This window comes from Lepisma saccharinum, chromosome 6 (assembly GCF_977018435.1).
Source record: "Lepisma saccharinum chromosome 6, izLepSacc3.1, whole genome shotgun sequence".
NCBI classification, from domain to species: domain Eukaryota; kingdom Metazoa; phylum Arthropoda; class Insecta; order Zygentoma; family Lepismatidae; genus Lepisma; species Lepisma saccharinum.
Window position 1 is genome coordinate 39,412,433 of NC_139234.1, and position 21,126 is coordinate 39,433,558.

At 37.9% G+C, this 21,126-nt stretch overlaps 1 protein-coding gene across 1 annotated transcript; it reads right to left on the minus strand.

Annotated features, from left to right (window-relative positions):
* Positions 1-9,009: 9,009 nt before the first annotated feature.
* Positions 9,010-19,896, minus strand: LOC145989325 (uncharacterized). Its single transcript, XM_083124660.1, has 3 exons — positions 19,286-19,896; positions 13,007-13,308; positions 9,010-9,343 (listed from the first exon to the last, which is right to left on the minus strand). The coding sequence occupies exons 1-2, from the start codon at positions 19,773-19,775 to the stop codon at positions 13,007-13,009; spliced, it is 792 nt and encodes a 263-aa protein (XP_082980786.1). The 5' UTR covers positions 19,776-19,896; the 3' UTR covers positions 9,010-9,343.
* Between the last annotated feature and the right edge of the window lie 1,230 nt (positions 19,897-21,126).

Below are 21,126 nucleotides of genomic sequence, written 5' to 3' on the forward strand. Positions count from 1 at the left end.
CTTGTCTGAGAAGACAGTAATGTGGTTCATCATCAAAGTCGTTGGTGCCATGATTACAGACTCAACACCAACCCTACGTATTGATGTCTGTCTAAGGCTGCATCCTCCTGAAGATTGCGGTTAACCCTTGAGGTATCAACACGGCAGCAATCCAAAGAAGAGCAATTGGGTCCTGGAAATTGCCCATCGGAATATTACGAGGAATTCTACAAGATTACTATCTTTAGGTACCGCTCCTTCTTTCATTGTAGGTTATTTCACGCGTCAGAGCGGAAGTTTGGTCCTAACGAAGAGATCCTGTGGATCCGGGCTATTAGCGAAACGAGACAAGAAGAGAATAGGCAAACGTATATACTAAATGACATGCTATTTTTTTAAATAACAGATTGGTAAAATTATACCAACACACTGATATTCCTATATCCGCTGATACCAATAGAGTACTGATCCATCTTGTCTCGTAGCTCTCTCTCTCTCTCTCATACACACACACACACACACACACACACACATACATATGCATACACACTTGTGTGGACCTATAGCTTAAAGTACGATTAGTACACCGGGAGATTAGTAGATCCTCAATAAAAATACCGTTGTCTCCTTCCACACATTTAATTCTAGGAAGGATATTCGAAGGGATTGTATTCGGTAAGGCAATTACCACTCACTCACCTTGCTCAGCCGTAAGCTCCGTCGTTTCGACTTCAGGTCGATACAGTCCAGTAACACACTTTACTATTGACAGCCGATGGAAGCGATGAAGAATGAGAAGGGAGTGAGACGTTGCGTCTCGCTCTTTAATACGCGAAGGTGCATGACCCCCGTTAGACACAATGCTCCTGCCAAGCTGGAGCACATGTATATTATGCTGAGAAAGGGTCTTGCATACGTCATTCTTGTCCTACCGTCTACAATACATAAATCCAGACTAATAGTAGTAACTACCAGGCACGCATCTAGAAATATATTTCGGGGGGGGGTCTGAACCAAGTGTCTCAGGAATAGTAGGAGTAGTAATAATAATAATAATAGAAATAATAATGTTTAATTTTAAAAAAATATATTGAATGAAATTAATACTACGTAATTACAATACATAAATTAATATTATATTATTATTACACGAATAGGTAAAAATACTGTATAAGAATAGAGATATGACAGCTTACCTGTAGTTAAGATCGGAATAATTTACATAAAAACAAGTGCCCTGGCAATGAAATAAATGTCAAGCAGATGAATAATTGAATATTTATCGAATAACAAAAATGATGTTACATGTAGTTGGAGAAAAGTAAGTTAGTTTCTGATTAATATTTTATGCATATTATTTTGAGTAGTAGTGTACATAAATCTTCTTTGTAATGCCATTCAAAGCCGTATGATCCCAATATAATTCTTGCCTTCTAAAAAGTTCAGATGAAATTAATAACCATCGATTATGCAAAAAATGCTAATATTTTCATTACTTAATTTTAGTACTTGGTAAGTGTTTCGGGGAGTCCGGATCCCTGGACCCCCCCCTAAATACGTCCTTACTGTGCTTCAAAGCCGTATGATCCCATTATAATCATTGTCTTCCGATAAATTCAGAGGAAATTATACAGCGGATATAGGAATATCAGTGTGTCAGTAAAATTTTACCAATCTGTTATTTAATTTAAGTACTTGATAAGTCTTTCGGGCGGGGGTTCCGGACCCCCTGAACCTCCCTAAATACGTCCTTGGTACGTATATTCGTGTTTGGCATCTCGAGATCTACGAAGTCTAAGGTTTAGTTCGACCATTAGAGTCTCCGGCAGGGTTCGAAGTTGGGCGGACGTGGGGGAGAACTACGCCCCAGTTAATATAAATTTCATAAAGCACCCCCCAAGCTAGGATAATTTGCATAAACATCCCCACATATCTCGAAATTCCAAATGCGCAACACTACGGTGCTGTAATATTTTTTTTATTCCACGCGACCACCGCAGTGATAACAGAAATTATCTCGTGAGAAATAAATGTGTTTCCGGAAATCCTTCAGCTCCTTGGGTCGCTAGCGACAGCACATCACCCACATTGTCAACGACACGTGACCACCGTAATTGGACACGTACTCCACTCAAGCCTCAACGGTGTCTTCCTGGACAGACAAAACACACTTTTTTTCTTTCTCCCCTAATTAGCGTTCACATTTTCGGTAGCAATGAGCGTGGTGGCGAGATATTCATCGGAGGCGGTACTTCTTCCGGAACGGGGTTAATGGTTTGAGGGATGACCAGAATCTTGTAAGAAGCACGTTGGTGAGCATGCTCTTTCAACGTTTCCGTTACGAAGCAAGGAGTTTCCACTGGGTGAATACTCGAAGGAAATTGTCTTTGAGGGGTTGGCGTTGGCGGTGCCCGCTGCAGATCAGTCTTTATGTGAGCACCAGAGTAAAGAAAAGTTATCAGATAGACTCTGCTTTGATAGTTATAGTTGCTTAGGATGTAGGAGGAGGAACTGTGGGATATTAACCTTCGATAGTTCCAGAATATTCTTTATGGAAATGGGCTCGTACAGTCAACGCATTCAATAGTAACATGTACGTGATTTGTACAGCGCAATTTTGAGGCATTTTTTTTTAACGGTTTGAAAAATCAATTAACAGTAATTCTATTTAGTGAAAGTGGAAATAGACTAATTACATGAAGCAATAGAAAAACAATCTAATAATGTCACTGAACCTTTGACAAAAATGCTGTGTAGAGAAACAAATTGCGGCACTAATAAATATGGCGAGTTTACATATTTTTGTAATTTGATAACATTGCAATTATGTCACAGAATGTCCATTTTTTTAATATGGATGCTTTCAAAAACTCTTCCGGTTAGAAAGACAACCAGAGGGGTTGGACACATGATTAATTGGTTGATTTATTGATTTGTTTCACTTTACCATGTACTTCGTATTGGACATCTAGTTGAAAAAAAAATAATATGTGGGAGTAATTCATATTTTTATTATTCAGCGTCAATTTTCTGCTTCTCTTGGGTGTAAGGGATGACAACCAAATGTCAACCTCCCTTCCACGTAGTACACACTGGACTGCCTTTTGCAGGCTAGCTAGGTTCTGGCGTTTGGACTCTCAACCAGTATAATCCTCCTTGGAGCTCGTATTGTGCCCTGTCCTTGTGTGTTTGTGATTATCCTTTCATCCTTTCTTCTTTATCACCATTCATCCTAATCTTCACGATTACCAAAATGTGGATGAATTTCTGCCCCTTCTAGCTAATCGCGACGGCGAGGTTGAGTGATTAAATGAAATTGATTAAGGAATTAATTAATTATAATTTTTGGATACGTCGGCACACATGGCTATTTTGCATCCTTCAATGTACACGGGGAAATATCACGTATCTAAATTCCTTATCTGAGAGTTAAAAAGGGGTGTAAGAAGCAAGGTTGTAAAGGAACCCGCACTGAACAAACATATTACAAAGGTGAGGATACACTAAAATCTTCCTAAGAGACAGTGGAAGAGATCCACTAAAAACATTACTTGTGAAACATTGTTGTCATCACCGAACAGAGATGGTAAACAGTTGGGAAGATTAAAGGTTTATCTGAGGAAAGTAAAATCACCACATTCAATAAGAACATGCCGAACACTTCAAATGACATTACAGTCACGACACATTGGAGGGTCCAGCCCTTGCAGCAAATGAGCATGGGTAAAGTGGCTGTGTCCTATCCGCAGCCAAGTTACAATTGATGAAGGGACGCTCGCAATGAAGACCTTTGCCGGGACTCGAACCTGGGATTTTTGTCTGCGAGATTTAACACGCTCTGCCAGCGAGTCGCCGTGTGTGTATGTGTCGCATGATAATGATTCCACAATACCTAACTCCGGGTTCAAATAGAATAAGGATTGTCACAGAAAATTCACTGAAGATTGTCATAGAACAGGTCCCTAACTACCTGGTAAAGCCCGTCCCATAATTGTCAAATTTGCAAATTAACGTACGAGAAACAATAACAAGAAAAAGCTTCAATAACAAGAAAAAGCTCAAAGGGCTTAAGATTACTATTAATAAGGATCTGTGTAACTCACGGCTGTAACTTCTACGATCTGCAACAGCGAAATTTGGATATAAGAATGTGTTTAGCCAGGACGGAAAAGTTATCGTAGTTAAGGATGGAGTATGATACTTTATTACGCCAAGAAATGAACTATGCAGTGATGTGCCGTACACTATAAGCTTACGTCTACATGAGTTGTCTACACGTAATCTACGTGTAGATTACATTGGGTTGTAGTTTACATAGACTACGTAGACAATCAAATGTGCATTTAAATTAATTTTCAAAGCTTTCATGAAAGGAAAGTGACATTTTCAACTATATTTGTTCCTAACGAACTGACAAGAATCCAATTTACAACAAAATTTCTCTTCTCTTCTATCACCAACTATGGAAGATGATAAATAGTGTGCCAAAAAAACAACAGATGACAGTCGTGAGGCAAAATTAGTCTATTTCCCATAAAACACTAGAATATATCCTATATTAGGTTTTTTCCTAGGTGAGAAATTGTTCGAATTTGGAAGGGAGAGTATGAAAAGTTCTCTTTACACATCAGCAACTGATACGCAGTATAATTTTGTTTTTCTTCCACGGCGCTCTTTGCTAAGTTATCACTTTTAGCCATGTTGATTACATAGATTACGTCATCTACGTGTATAAAATAGTCTACGTGTAGAATGTAGACTATCGTTGTTTACGCGTAGACGCACATCACTGACTATTGATACTATAAATTGTGAACAGCAATTCAATAAGATAACGTATAAAATTGCAAATTTGGTAGCCGGAGGCTTGACGTTTTATTATGTTAACTACATTCTTTCACAAAGTCTGTTTGTTGTACATGTTTGTGGATCTTAGCATGTGTCCCTGAAATTCAAGGCGCGATAGTGGCGTGTTATGTACGAGTAAGAGATAGTCATGTGAGTATTTCGTAGGGCTGTTTAAATATTGAATATAAAGATCAAAAGGTTAAAAATAAAAAAAAAAAGTTATGGTGTAATGAAATTGAAACAGATTTATATTCACCAGGTATGTAGGTATATTGACAACTATACTTAAATCTTTATCATGTTAGAGTTGGATACAATACATGAACCCTCTCCTTCAGTGGATTGCACGCAGCTAATTGGATTCAAACACGATAAAATTTCAGACACCCGGTCCCTTAATTGTGTATAAACTTGAACCTTTCCCAAGGTCAATGCATGTAGCACATTTAAATTGTGGATCGCTAATGGAAAATTTCCATGAATTCTACAGTTTCTTACTTTGTGTGAAACTGGGTTAGTTGACTCATTGTCGAATAATGCGACAAATTTACCAATTTTTAAGAAATGATAGAGTGGGACAACATGGGGGAGGAATAATTGTATATGTCGCAAACATCTGAAGGTCAAGATCCAATCAATGTCTCCTTCATAATATAGGCACACGGTATATCGACCACACGATTGTAAAGTTGATAATTTTGAGAACGACTTTATTAATTTTCATCCACAACATGATAATGTTTTGCTCATCGGGGATACGAATAATAATTTGCTTGCTGATAGACCAGATTCAAATATATTTCGTTACCTTAGACAGCCTTCGGCCTGAAAATTGTATAATTTGATTCCACATACCATAGTGGAAATACGAAATCATGGCGTGACGTTGTATTAACAAATAATGAAAATGTCTAGTAACTCACGGACAGGTTAGCGCTTCTGGTATATCGGCCAGGCATGGCATACTTTTTATTTCGTACTTTTTGAAGGCACCGCAATATCGACCAAGAATAATAATATACAGGATCAAAAAAAGAAAACAACTGAATGGTGTGACCTAGCAAAGGATTGATTTGCTTTACTTTGCTTCGCTTTTCTGCCACTTTTGGCTAATCGCAAAGATGCGGATGAGCGATGATATGATGAAATTGATGAAGGGACACTCACAAAGATCTCCCATGTCTGGCCGGGATTCAAACCCAGGAATCTGGTTTCGTAGCGCGCTGTACTAATCACTCCAACCTAAAAAAGTAGGGAGCCATGTTGCTTCTTCTTAAAATTTGCTGTCTGTAGATGAAGAGATAAGAATTTTTTCATCATTTAATTATCGATTTTGGCCGAAAAATATTTACTTGTTTAACAAAAAGAAATATTTTTCATGGTCTCCTGTGCGTATTTTATATGTTATATGTACGTCTACGATTGATATTTTTTTATTGCGATTTGTCTGGTGTGAAAGGTGTCTGTGTGTTCATTGTTTTCTGTGTTTGTATGTGAATCATATTATGAATGTATAGTATGAACTACAGTAAAATCTCGTTAATCCGGACTAATGGGGGGATAAGTTGACCGGTTTAACGAAAGTCCGGATTAACTGAAATAACCTAAAAGAACAGTAGAAAGTGCATTAGACCTCCGTTTATAGCAACAAAACACGTTTGTTATGGTGTATTTAAAGGGCATACGCCTAAATACACTATACAGTACAGTACAAAGTCTGCGGGAAACAGAAGTTTATGAGTGGTTGACTGCCTTTTCTTTGGGAAGTTCTCTTGTTGACTTCTAGCCACATTTAAAACATTGCATTCTGTTTTTTTTTGTTTTTTTTGTTTTGTTTTGCCTTTTGCCTGTCCGGATTAAGCGAAGTCCGGCTTATCGGGATCAGGATTAACGAGGTTTTACTGTATATGGTTGAATGTAAGACAAGGAATGAGCCTTAATGTCTGTTGCCTAGGTATATAAAATATAAGAGCTTAAAACATAAATTGCCCTCAATTTGAAAATTGAACTAATGGAAGTTTACGTGATGGAACTGTACATGTACACGCGACTCACCTACAAGTAACACGTAACTGTTGGCGTAAGGTTCAGGTACATTTATCTTCTGTATTTAAGGTTCGGTGAGCAAACATTGTTAACTGTCCAAATCCGTCAGTGAAGCAGACATTTCTTCCACGAGGAACTCCTTTCCTGGCTACCTGAACCGAAGCGGTCAAGCATAAGTTCGAAGCTTGGGCATTCGTAACCTTTACGTGGGTGAAAGATCCCGCCGATACTTGCCACGAGCGATCACATGCTTTTCGACTTGTTCTACTAATTCACCACAATATCTGTAGCTCGGGCCTTGGAACAGTGGCACTGATATCCAATTATGGATATTCGAGTTTGGAGTTCAATTAAAAATTCCAAAATGCGTTCGATATTTTATCGTCCTCAGAACAAAAAAAGTGCCAGTTTGTTGGCGTTTTCCAAACGACCGCTCCGTTTGAAATTCTATAGATAAAAAACTTGTGATTCAATCGTGATGTAATTTAAATACAGTTCAGGTAGAAATGTTTTTAACACAATTCTTAATTTTCAGATTTTTTAAATCGGCCAAAAAAGCATGCTATTACTGAACACTTTACACGATCTGTATTTTAGAAATTTAGAATTTAAGAATCTCACAGAATCTTTTACAAAACAAGTTATCGGACTACTTCAAAATTATTAACTGGATTGCCTGATTGTGAGGAAATCTGTACCGGGCATGCTTGTGAGGGATGCCCCCCTTTCTTAAACTGCTACCAGAGGACACTGAATGCTTCCACATTGTGATGTTTCGTTTCTTGTGATAACAACATTTTGAATGCATTCGTTATTAATACATAGCCTGCAACGATTAGATTAGTTCAAATATTACACCCATATTTCCGTACATAGTGGGCACATGAATTAAGTTAAAATGATACCAGCAACTTTCCGTACAATAAACTACAGATATTCTTTATCTGTTGCTAAATAATAATATTGTCAAATTTTATCGTAGATTTCTACTGATGTAGATCTATTTCCGAATACCAATTTGAAATATTTAGATTATGTCGATTTTAATGTAAACAATTGTTCTAAAAGAAAAAAAATTGAAACCATCATTGAAAAATATTCAAGGATGTTTTATTTTTATATGTATGGCAGTAAGAATGTTAGTAAATATGTACAGTGGGATCCATGAGTATTACCTTGCAAATTGTTCATCACCATGTTCGTGCACTTTATTTGACCCAATAACAGCTTCAAGAATTAAAAGAAAACTCAAAACAAGCTGTTGACAAGTTCTTCACCGTCATACATAAAAATCCATCGCTTAAAAACACATAGGATGTAAGAGAAAAATTAATGAAAATAGTCATGGACAATTTGCACGGTAATACTCATGGATCCCACTGTACATGTACTTACTTCCAAATTCTGGTAGACATTTGTCGACATTGTGGTATATTTAACCCCAAATTGAGACTTAATGGCTGGACATTAGTATCTAGTCCCACACAAGTTAGACTACACTTACAATATCTTTCATCATTATTACCATAAATACCATTATTAAATATAACATTGTTGTTCCACTAGTGACACTGTTTGGCCTAATTGTTGTATGTACGTGTACATAGTTGCAGCGGCGTGTTCTCCCATGTTATCTGGTTTAACGCCGGTAAACCAACTTTTTTCACACAAGTATATATAGAAATTGCGAAAAATTTGAAGTTGTCGGAATTTTCTTTTGGTTTTACTTGCATTTCATTATTTTATTAATTGTTATTTTATTTCCATTATATCTAATTAATATATAATAAAAATAAATAATAAAATGAATAAGAATTGTTGCAGTAAACCACAGGCCAGACTTTCAGAATGACCAGTGCATACATAGTTCTTTCGTCAGACACAATTGCATAAAGTGTACTGCGGAAACACACACGTAAACACACTAGGACGGGGGCAAGAAGCCAAAACTAGTGAGCAATGACAGTTTACTTTCCCTTGGTCTATAAGGTTTAGCATAGTGCAGGAGCAAAAGTTGCAAAAAGTGGGGGAGCAACTGCCCCCTAAGCGCCGCCACTGGCAAGATCTATCCCATTATTGAAATGGCTGATCTAAAATTATAAAATGTTTATCTGAAGTCTACTAATGAATTACAAATTATATAAATTATAAAACATGTTTATTAAACAACAAAAATATAAATTACAAATAATATACAACGTTCACAACAGAGAACAGTATAGTATTTGAACACAACAATGATGACAACAATGGCATGTGAGCAAACAGAATGACTTTCAAGAGCATGAAGTAAAGTTCAACAACGATTTTGAAGTTTTAGTAGCGCCAAAAGATTTGAATTTCATAAATTAAATGACGATGAAACATCTTCAGGTAACTTGCAATAATTTAAGGAATAATAAATTAGTGCTTCATGAGTTTAATGTTCATATCTCCTTGGATCTTTGGTTTATGAGCTGCTTTGGACGACCTGAAAAATAAACAGGATATGAATATCATGCGGTGGAAGTGTACATAAACGCGTAGATTAATTCACATATAGGGCCTATATACATTTTCATATTACAGAATAGGAAAGGGTTTCCTTTGAAATTTGAAATTTGTGTGAGAAAAATATATTGAATGGAAGTTAAATAATACCTTACAGTCTTACCAGAAGAGAATGACGGCGGCCAACTCGGGAACTAGACCGTCATTTGTTTATAACTCTCGCAGTTAGCGATTAATTAATTAATTAATTTACAGTACTATCAGATGAATTATGAACGGAGTGTTATCACAGAAAATCACATGACCTTGGCATTCATGTGCGATATTCATCTAACGTTACTAATTATCTGGTTCTTCGAGATGGCCTGATAGAGATATTGCATATGCTAACGAGTTCTTAATAACTACCGTCTTGTATTGTAAATTAGATAAGAATCATAGGATCTTAATCGTGCCTTCGATCTCCCCTGTCAACATATTAAATTCTTAACTCGTATTCTTTAAACTACATGGAACTTATGTTGAAGGGACAATTATGTATAATTTTAGTGAGACTGAATTCGAATTTCAATTGTTTTAATTTCATTTTATGCACAGAAAAGGCTAATCAGGACTGGGCCTACAGTTTAAAGTGGGATCCGACCCACTGTGCCATACGCCTCAACCGGGTACCGAACCGGGTACCGAACCGGGTACCGAACTGGGACCCCTTTTAATGAGGCTATTACACAGAGTAGCAGGAAATACTTAATTTCGTTTGGGGACGAGCTAAATTTAAACTTCTCAGCTAGTTCAGAACCAGCAAGTCTTCTAGTTCTAAGGTAAACCATCTGTACATTGTAAGATATATACTGGGTAAGCTATGCAATGAAAGCATATCACGGCGAGGGGGGGGGGTAAATGTAGGATACCACACATACAGAATTTTTGTCGTTTATGAAGACAGTGTGATCAGCACCATGCTCCAACGGCTTTAGATTCCGGGCTCGCCTCCAAGTATCCTTTTTTTCGAGACTGAGTGAACCCCAGAGCCCCTCCACGCAGAGATATCGCTGGAAAAATCCCCCCCTTCCCCCATATGAAATCACCAACTCCGGGTCTCCCGCAAAGATTTTTTTTTAAAAAAAATTGTATTTAAGATTACACTAATTTTGATTTATAGCTATAGGGACCTTGGTTGTTCTGATTTCCAAAGTTTTCAAAATAATCAAGGTTTACATATTGTAAATTGTTAAGAGATAAATACGTAAGTAATGTTAAAAGATTAGTATCGAGGTTTACATATACTGGACAGCAAAGGCACTGTAAATAACCTAAAAGATCTAATCAAAACCGAAAACAGGTCAAACTCACGCAAGTTACAGCAAGGTCAGTGAAGCCAGTGTGTTTATTGTAAACAACAATGTGTTTCTATCATTCAACATGAAACAAGTAGAACGTAGCTTGAGCGTCAACACACAAACAAAGCGCTCCGTTTTAGCTGGCTAGACAGTGTTTTCGTGTTACATGAAAACAAAGCAATCTCTTGGAGCAAACCAACAGAGTAAGTTCCATTTCTATCAGTTTGGCAGCCTTTTCACATAAAGAAAATTATTCAATGTTCCCTGTAAGAACTAAGCCAATATAAACAAATGCTAATGGCCTCCTGGAAATCCTATTGGTTGTACCAATGTCATCTGTCTTGCGCGTAGGAATATAGTACATGCATTTAGCTGCTATATTGAATTTGTGGGATCTTTTTTATAAGCTGTAGAACCATGACGAGTATGTTTATGTACAAAATAACACCGGAATTAACATATAAGAAAGGAACAATTTTTCACAAGCCGCGTGCTTTTGTGTACATTAATTTCGTTCTTGCAGTGGTTGTAAAATAGTTACTTTGACCCATAATAGAGGGGAGTTGTGTGAAATCTGAATTCTTATATCTTCCGAACAATTAAAATGAGGTCTGGTCTAGAATTGGCAATACCATATAAATTGTCTTAAATACATGTGTTAATTTATAGTAAGACTACCAACAAATAAAATATCAAATATGGCTAAAATTAGTTTTTAATCACAAAGTGTTAAAGGTAAAATTATGGGCTAGTTTTTCATAAAAACATTTGAAAGTCATATTGAGTGTATAATAATATAATTATAAATTTATAAAATATAATATTTAAAATATAATTTATTATAACATATTGAGTGAATATTTCAAATTTTGGCTTGATATTTGTCTCTACTAAAGAAACAACGAACTGAAAAAGTTCATCAATACAACGTAGATTCTTCCCTTTTTTATGAAAACACACTTTGCGCCTTTAAAAGTACCCTCTTTGTCTCCTTGTAATTAAGTGATCCCGGGTTCGATAACCGGGGAGGCTCCGGGCAGATCCAATTCTGATTAGTTTATTTGTGCATAAAATGGACTTTAAAAAAACGAAAACTCACAAGTCAAATATGATATTGGGATTATGATAGTTGTCAACCAGTTTCAGCAGAACATTTCGCAGCTCAGTATAGTTGATACGAGGGCACGGTATCGGGTCGCGGCCCGGCGGTTGAAAAACAATGCACTAGAGTACTTTACCATGTTGACTAATATATTTTGTACTAAAGTGCCTCCATAAGCTGACTTTTTAAAATAAAAGCAGTCAGGTAAATGGCCAAAACACGGCCTCTTTTCACGATGTTGAAGGCAAATTACAGCCGATAGATAACTGCATCAAAAAACTTGATAAAGCGAAATGAACGTTGTGTTTAAATCTTAAAACATTGTATATATCGATACTTTATTGAGGATCAAACATAATGCCGGTTGGGCTCTCTTCTAGTCTAAATATAGCTCGTTTGAATGAAGCTTTCGCTGCGCATGCGCGAACAACAAACTGAAGCAACACGATGCACGGTATTGAGAAAACAGCACAGTCCGAGAGGCACGTAAGCGACACGCGACACGTGCATCTTGCCGTGTCTCTTCGGTTCGAAAGGTTGCATTGATTACCGAGTTTTGGCTTCCAAGCGACACGTGTTTCGTGTTGCATGTCGCGTGTTTCTTCGGTGTGAATTCTCCCTAACATTTGAAAACTAGTGTCATAGCACTGACAAAACTATGATAATAACGTACAATTAGGTACCTCACAACATTTAAAAATTACGGCCACCAACCCCAATGCAAGCAAGCATTACAGTGGCGTTCGATATTCAGTCGCGCCCTTTCAAATATCCCTGGTCTTTTGCGAATCACATCATAATCCTGGCAACTAACTCGAGTGATTCAACTAAACAAGTGATTCGAGATATTCCCAGACGATAAAACTGAGTCGATGTAGGGCAGGTGACCTCGCAGGCCAGAGAATACGGCCTCCGCATCCAATCCAACGAGCAGGGAAGGTAACAACAAGTTGGTGCGGGTATCCACACTGAAGTGATGCGATGCTTCGTAGCTCAGTACGTTGGCTTCTGAGACCCTACGTTCCCTATTTCAAACTGTTCTTGTTTTCCTTTCGCACGCTTTTACTGAATCACCCTGTATACATATATACACACACGAACAAGAAAGAAAATGATATTAAGTTACACAAAAGCAAAGGGACAAGTAGATAACGAACAGAAGGTAAACATAACTTGTGTCAGCATGTCATTGGCTACTCACCTACGCGTCATCCATCTGCTGCTGCCTCTGCCCCCTGTAGGCGAGCTCCTGTGCGTCGTCCCCCATGTCCCCCAAGGACCTTCCCGAGCTGTATCCGTAGCCCCCGATGTGCGAGTACTCCTGGTGCCCCTGGCCGTGGCTCATGAGCTGCTTGAGGCCGTTGATGACCGACAGCAGGAGTGAGATCTTGCCCACGAGGAGAGCCTTGAAGGCAAGGACCTTCACTGCGATCAAAGCCAGACCGATGAGACCCAACTTGTACATGATACCCAAGATGATGATGCCGCCGCCTCCCTTCTTGCCTGCAATGACAATGATTAAATTTCGTATGTCTTGTGATAAAGTTATAAGCAATTCGATAAGCAGACAAAAATGCACATCTAAACTGAAAGCCAGTGCCTATCTATTTGTCTATTCTTATTATTTTGCAGGGTCTCCACAACGCAGAAGGTAGTCTGATAATAATAGACAAATGCAGAAAAGAATGTGTCATGGTGAGCGAATGTAGTAACTAAAGTTAAAAGTGGGAGCCGAACCACTAGATGGGCCAAACGGGTATCGAACCCGAGACCCCTTGATTACAAGGTGACAACGTTACAAATAAGGCACAGCTGTATCATCGTGTGTGTCCTATTATCAATTTCATGAGAATACTGCATTTACTGCCCTTGCAAAAAGAAACATCTCTGTTTCTTTCCTGCATCGTGCTACGTTCCTTGTCTTTCCTTATTCTACGTTTATATCTCTCTTCATTTCTTCCTCTATTATTTAACGTTTTCTTTCTGTCTCTTCTTCCTCTGTTCACTCTCTCTACCTCCTCTCTCTATGTCTATCTTTTTCTGTTTTCCCAATTTTTCTGTCTACCTACTCTTACTGTTTACCTACATACAGACATCTTTCTGTCTTTCTTTCTTACTCTGTTTTCTCTTTCTTTATTCCTCTCTCTCTCTCTCTCTCTTCTTCTTTTCTTTCTCTCTCTTCTCTATCTTTGTTTCTATCTTTTTTATCTCTTTATCTCTCTTCTCTCCAGGCCCGCCTTCAGTTCCTAATGATATTAGGCAAAACTATTTTCTGTAATTTCTTTGCAGTGAAGAGTAAAAATATATACAGCAGATATTATTTTGCTCACAACTTCCGTGAAGGATAAATTGACAGAATATGAACAACAGCTAATACATTTGCTCATCTTATTTATAAGAAGTAGTATAAGTAGTGGCAAGTATTTAGTAGATTCTCTTCTCTAGACTCTAGAAGATTCTTTTATAGGGCAGCTTCTTTATCTGTACGTTCGCTGCCCCTGTTGCGAACTCCCGTTTAGACAGTAATCTGTGACTTTGATGTCATCATGCAAATTCTCTCCGCATCAAAGGTCAACAGCTCCCATGTTTTGGAAACGAAGGGTAGTTTCATTGCTTCCGCCGGGGGTGGAATGTATTGTAGACACTATGATTGAATATTGTGCATTTTTCTTGTGTGATATAAATATCTGTATCATCAAAAGTAGTATGGGGTGTGTAGTGTGGGATGATGTCAGTAGCAGTCAACACTTCAAAGAAACACCCTGGACTGCAGACTAACGAGGCTCTGGCGACTGGCCCCATGGCCAGTATAATTTTGTTTGTGTTGTCTTGTGTTTTGTCCTTATTTGTGCTGAGTGCTCCTTTACAGCCTCAGCTTTTAACGAAAGTCAGAAGATTTTAATATTTCATGCTTTTAGTTATGCAACGTTAGAGTTGTTCTGCGTAACGATAAGAGGCTGGACCTCGCATAATGTGACGGGTGCAAAATAGCCTTAGTGCTGATTCACCCAAAATTTTAAATTCAAATTCAAATTCAAACTTCAAAGAAACGATGTTTGAAAAGATATAAAAAAATAAAGTATTTGTATGATATTTCTAAAATCCATATAACTTAATGACACCCACACACATAATTTACCTTCATTTAATACTGTTAAACTTTTGAAAATTGGACTTGGTTTACAAAGTCCCTCCCCCTGATAACCTGTGAGCCCCCTTGGAGATCAATTCTAGCTGGGTATGGGTGTTCTTTGTGAGTGTCATGTCGTTTCAAAACGTCACATCATTCTCATGGCCTCGATTAGCCAAAAGTGCCAGAATGGCGATGTAAAATAACCTAATTCAATCAGTCTTTTCCTTCATTCCTCTCCCCCCAACTCTCTCCATCGTCCTAGCAACCTAACCCAAAAAAGATAGAAGACCAACTTTAAATAACAGCAATAGAAAGAGAAAGATCATCAAGCAGGTTATACAAGAACTCAAGAATGTGACAAATCCGGTTGCATGGTATTTGGGTATGTTTAAGCATTGCTACCATGTTCCTGCTACAAATCATAGTAGACCACACCTGAATTCTAAGACTGGCCCACTTGCAGCCGAGGTCAGGGTGCTTCGATGACCATGTGTAAGAGAAAACTAGCGCTGGGAAAGTCTTGACCTTAACATTCAAAGTGAGCTTTTAACAGTGAATACATTATTATCTTCATGTAGGTAATTCCACTCCCTTTCAATTGTCAAAAACAAACTCTAAGGGGAAAAAAGAGGTCACATATGCAACGAGCTTCTTGTGCTTAGCAACAATAAAGAAAGACTACAATACTATGACAGTGTTAAGAGAACAGTTTTTCTTTACTGAAAAGAAAAGTACAATGACGCTTCCTGACCTCGACAAAGCGTAACGGGTAGAAAAATACGGTTCACGCATATGATGTTGGCTTACATGTTTTCTCTTCTTTGTCATGTTATGCCCGAGTTTGATCTGAAAATCCGATTTGAATGTTGTCATTTAGAGGAAACGGTAAAGGCAATGTCCAGCTTACTTTCTTTCAACAAAAGGCAGATAAAAATCTAAGGTGCAATTATTGTGCTGTTTTTATTTTTTTGTTTCACGATTCTATTCTATGTCAGTACAGTTGCGACGACGCAGAATTATTTTGGATGGGCTTTGCTTTGGTTGGTCGTGGTTATTAGGATTCTCTTTCATGTTATTTGCTGTTGTTTCATTCTTCTTCCTTTCTTTCTCTGTGTCACCCTGTCTCGTTTCTCTCTCTCTCCTTTTCTTGATATCCTTCTTTCTCTCCCTTTCTTACTCTGTTTGTATCTTTCCTTTTGTCTCTGCTTCCCCTTTTCTGTCTTTCTTTTCTTCTCTTTCACATTCGTTCTTCTTCTATTTCTCTGTCTGTCTTTCTTTCTTCTTCTCTTTCTCTGACGTTCTTTCTTTCATCTTACATTCCTTTGTATCTTTCTTTCTCTGTTTCAGTATTACATTCTTCCATCTTTCTTCGTCTATTTCTCTGTCCCCTTCTTTCTCAATTTCGATACATTCTTTTTTTTTTAATATTTCTCTGTCTCTCTATCACATTCTTTCTTTCTCAACAGTTTCTCTATCATATTCTCTCTTTTTTCCTCTTCAATTTTCCATCTTCTTTCTTTATCTACTTCTCTGTGACATTAGCTCTTTCTACTTCAATTTGTCTTCTCCTTTCTTTGTTCCTCTGTTTCTCAATCACATTCATCCTTTCTAATATATTTCCCATTCAGTCTTCTTTCTGTTTCTCCGTTTCTTTCTACTTCTGTCTCTAACCCTTTCATTCTCTCTGCGTGTACGATTGTTTCTCTATCGTAAATGTTGTTCGCTACGGAGGTTGCCTGCTATTATACAATCAGCAGCAAGCCAATTGTTTATCACAACTGTGTTTTTTTTTTACCTTCGTTCTGCGTTTTCAGAGAAGGTAATTGTAATTGTGGTGGAACTGAGATTGTCCTGTGTTTATTCATACTTCTGTTTCAATTCTTGGACACATTGCCGGCCTCCGTAGCGAAGTGATTAGCGCATCGTGCTACGACGCCAGTGGTTCAGGCTTGGAATCTCGGCCAGGACATGGGTGTTCCTTGTGAGTGTCCTTTCATCATATCATCACTCATCGCCATCTTCGCAATTAGCCAAAAGTGGCAGAAAAGCGATGTAAAATAAGCAAAATCAATCAATTAAATGCCACAGTGAGGAAAACGGATGATTGAACATGATGGACAATTTGCCTACTATTACCTTTGCCATTTACCGTACCAAACATTGGCTTAGATAATTTTCAAATTAACGCAACGACCTTAGGTCACACTATCTGCCCTAGATGGCGGTGTAGCTATGTAACAAGTTACAAGTTCGGTTCAAATATCTTCTCCATTTGTGTTTAGTATCAATGTTGACTTGCAGATGTTCAAACGTGACGTACAATACAAATTCTATATATATAGCCTATATATTATGCAGCAATGACATTCTACTTTATCTTCCCTATACGCTAGAGAATGAAGCTTTCTGGAAAAAAAAACAGTCAAACAATTAGACATTCAATACAAAGTGACAAAATTGTAATTCAGATCAAGCCATAGTTGTTTACTTGGTTTTGTTGTATCGTGTCAGCCTTCAATCGAGTGAACTCAGATGAATGTAGATATCATTAAATGTTATAAAATTAAATTTAAAAAGAGAGCTGTACGTGGTATTTTTGAGCATGGGAAGGAAGTTCCCTTGCGATTTTAATTGTATATTTTTTTTAAAGTTACGGAAGCCGCTGTTTCTAGTACGTGAATTATTTTTAAAAAAATAAGTAGTCTGCATGTGAAAAAGAAACACAAACCTTCAAAAATTAATACAGTAAAGGAAAATTAAAGTTGCTTGCATATATACACAACAGACCAACAGATGGGAGTCCACTGCTAATTTTGTAAAAAAAATTCTTGGTTTCATTACTCCTAAACCTTGCCTTTGAGATTGTTTCGAGAAACACCTCTAATTTATTTGAAATAAATATTTTAACAATATATGCCTATTAGAAAGTCTCTTTCGAACTTCAATACACTAATATGAAATATGTCAGATGTAGTCCATTTGGATTAGTTGTGGCAACCGGCGCAAGCGCGCATGCGCTAACTGGACAAGTCCAGTGGCGTAATAGGGTGACAGTTGCAAGTGAAGAGCAGATGTGGAAGCAGTTTTCATTGAAATTGTCATTGTTTCGCTTGAAAAGTCTTGTTATTGTTACGACTTGTAACAACCACCATAAATCACAAACACTAATAGGAACGGATGATAAACAACCGAATGCACAGAAATGAAAATGTGACCTTAGTTTCGCCAATATTTCCACCTACTTCCCTTACCTAGTTTGAATTCGTCCATTAGACCTACGCACATATTTTCACAGTCGAACAGTATGACTTTTTCACAGAACTAATGGGAAAACTGATTCTATACAGGAATTCACATTCATGCAGTGCAGTGAGAGTACAGAAAGGAACAGAATAAGCCAAAGTAGACCAAATTTAGATGTTAAATATTATATGACCATTGCGTAATATCTCAGTTGCGCATTAGGGATACTGACATTCAAAAATACTAAAAAAGATTTTTCTATGTTTTAAGAAACTACGCGTATTCGCAGTCTATTAAAAGTAATGTTTTGATTAGATTACATTTCAGAGGGATCTCAAAGCTCTTAAATCTTGTACTATTGGTGTTAAAATGGTGTTCATTACAACCGGCTGTATTATTTAAACACAAAGTTAAAAGTTTTCCAAAATGTGCTGTGGACCTCCTGGGACCACTGTTTGTGCCGCTTTAACACCGGTGTTTTTTCTTCTTTTCATTGTAACTAAGAAGTGTTTCACATAGCATTTGAAAGCAGGAACATACATCTACAAGACATTTGCTTGAAAACTGGTTGTAAGATGACCTTTGGGCAGCAATATTGACAGCCGGAGGAATGAAGATGCTGAGTCTTTAGAGAAACTGGTAAAATTAATTTAGTGTTGTGGTGTTATTATGCACAGGCGATAAGTTTAAGTTGTTATGATGATCGATCTCTGAGTATCTTAGTGTACTTACGGAAATATCGAATGATAGTCCTGAAGTGGCGCAAAGGTACTTGAAAGAGCCAACAGTATATTATGTATCTATAAAGGCTCATATGTAACACTGGCGTACGCAGGATTATTTTTCGGAGGGGGCTAGAATTGTATAAAGTTTTAAGTTAACATACAAGTTTACAGTTTAGCATTTTCGAAATACATGTTTAAAGACAAAAATGTAAATCGGGCACTATTTTAAGGGGTTTGCATTTGCCACTTTGAATTTTCCCATGTTGAAAAATTTTGATTTTCTCAAAATTTCGGGAGGGGTTGCAGCCCCATCAGCTACCCCCTGCGTACGCCAGTGATACATAAGATAATTGCTATGCAGGGATAAGATTATATTTACCTCCGAGTCCACCAAAACCACCGCCAGATCCACGTTCGACAGAAACATCAACAAGTCCATCACTGCTGTGGCTTCTAGCCAATCTGGTGGTGAGGATTCCTGGCAAAACGTCCAGCTTGAGAGATCGGTCCTTGAAGAGCTGGGCAAGTTTGCTGATGATCATGACGTCAAGATGTTCATCCTCATTCTTCAAGTATCTGGAGTCGATGACTTCTTCCTCGCTGTTATCTTCGGCAGCCTCTGCACCGTTGACCTTTTCAATGAGAACACCGTCCATGAGCTTGAAGGACCTCATGCGAAGGATCTTGTCCAAGTTTGACAAAACCTTCAGCTTCACGCACTTGAAATCGCCTTCGTCAAGACAGTCCATTAGGCGCCTGCCGGTGAACGTTGGCTCGGCTTCGACGTCATTCTCCCGCGCTTCCTGACACCTAGCCGCGAGGACGAAACTCAGCAGGAGAACCGAAAGAGCACACACTCTGTTGCACATCGTGGTGTAGGATTAAAACACTGTTCGGGAAAACACACTCCGCACAGCGGCACTATCACGTGACACACTTGGGTTGGTTCTGGTCTCTGGACGAGAGAGGAGAGTGTGTGTGGCTCCAAGGAGGAACGGACAAGTACTGATCTACACCAACAGCTAGAGGTTTTTATATCGTTCTTCTTTTCCTCGTGGGCGGTTAAAGAGAACAAATGTGAAGCGCTCAAGGAATGGGAGGGGGGGCTTTTTTGCTGCTCCATAAAGAAACTGGGTTGCTGTAATAACACACATACCTTGTACTTTCATAAAATCGTTCTGCGAATCGTTGCTTTGGGCGTAACATGTGGATCGCTTTGAGGATTTGCTCTCTTAATTATTATCTTCGTGAAAACAGAGGATATTCTTTTTCGCTTTGCTCCCCCCACGGGAAGAACATGCAAGTTCCGGCAAGGCACTGCCAGGTAAAAAACGAATTTACTCTTCTTCGAGTAAAAACAAGATTTTTTTTTCTACGGAGATTAACTTTGAAACCAAGAGATAAAACAACGTGGCATGGTTTTTAGCAAGTGAAAGTAGACAAAAGAAGCACAGCTAATAGTCAAGTTATTCCCAATACTTGCAGGGACAACAAGCAGAATATCCGGAAAGTCCAAGTACAGCTTTAACCAGTGTTGCCGTGAAGGAAAATTCCCATTTTGGCAGGGAAATTTTGAGTATTTTAAAGGAAAGGGAAAATTTTGTGGAAATTTGAAGATATCAGTCAGTTTATATTAGGTCCCAGTTTCATATGATTAAAATGTAGCTGTTATTTATGATTCACACTGCTTTGAGCATAAGCCTAGATGTCTATTTATATTTCTATTGCGTATTTCACGTAACTTTTCCAGACCATCGGTTAATAGCGACGATGAGGATAAAAGATGAACTTATGAAATGGGTGATGGAACAAACATTCATGCCTGACCAATGTTCGGACCTGGATCATCTGTCCGGGAAGCGAGGAGGCTTGCTGTAAACGGATATGTGATTAATTTCTTTAACATTTTTCATATACCGCCGAAAATACTACTACTACTACTACTATATGATTTCTTTATATGAAGGATAAAATTGAGCAAAAAGGGAAATTTGCAAAGGGAAAATTTATCCACAGATTATAGCAACACTGGCTTTAGCCTTTCAATGAAGAAATCCTTTTGCATAAGTAACTAAGGAAATCGGACCTAGGAGAAAAGTGCACATCATTTTACCTATATCAAAGGAAATAAATGTAGTCTCTTATTGTCAAATTATCCTGGGTTCTACTTTCGGTGGAGATTGTTTAGGTCACACCTTAAACTGTAGGTCCTTAAATGAA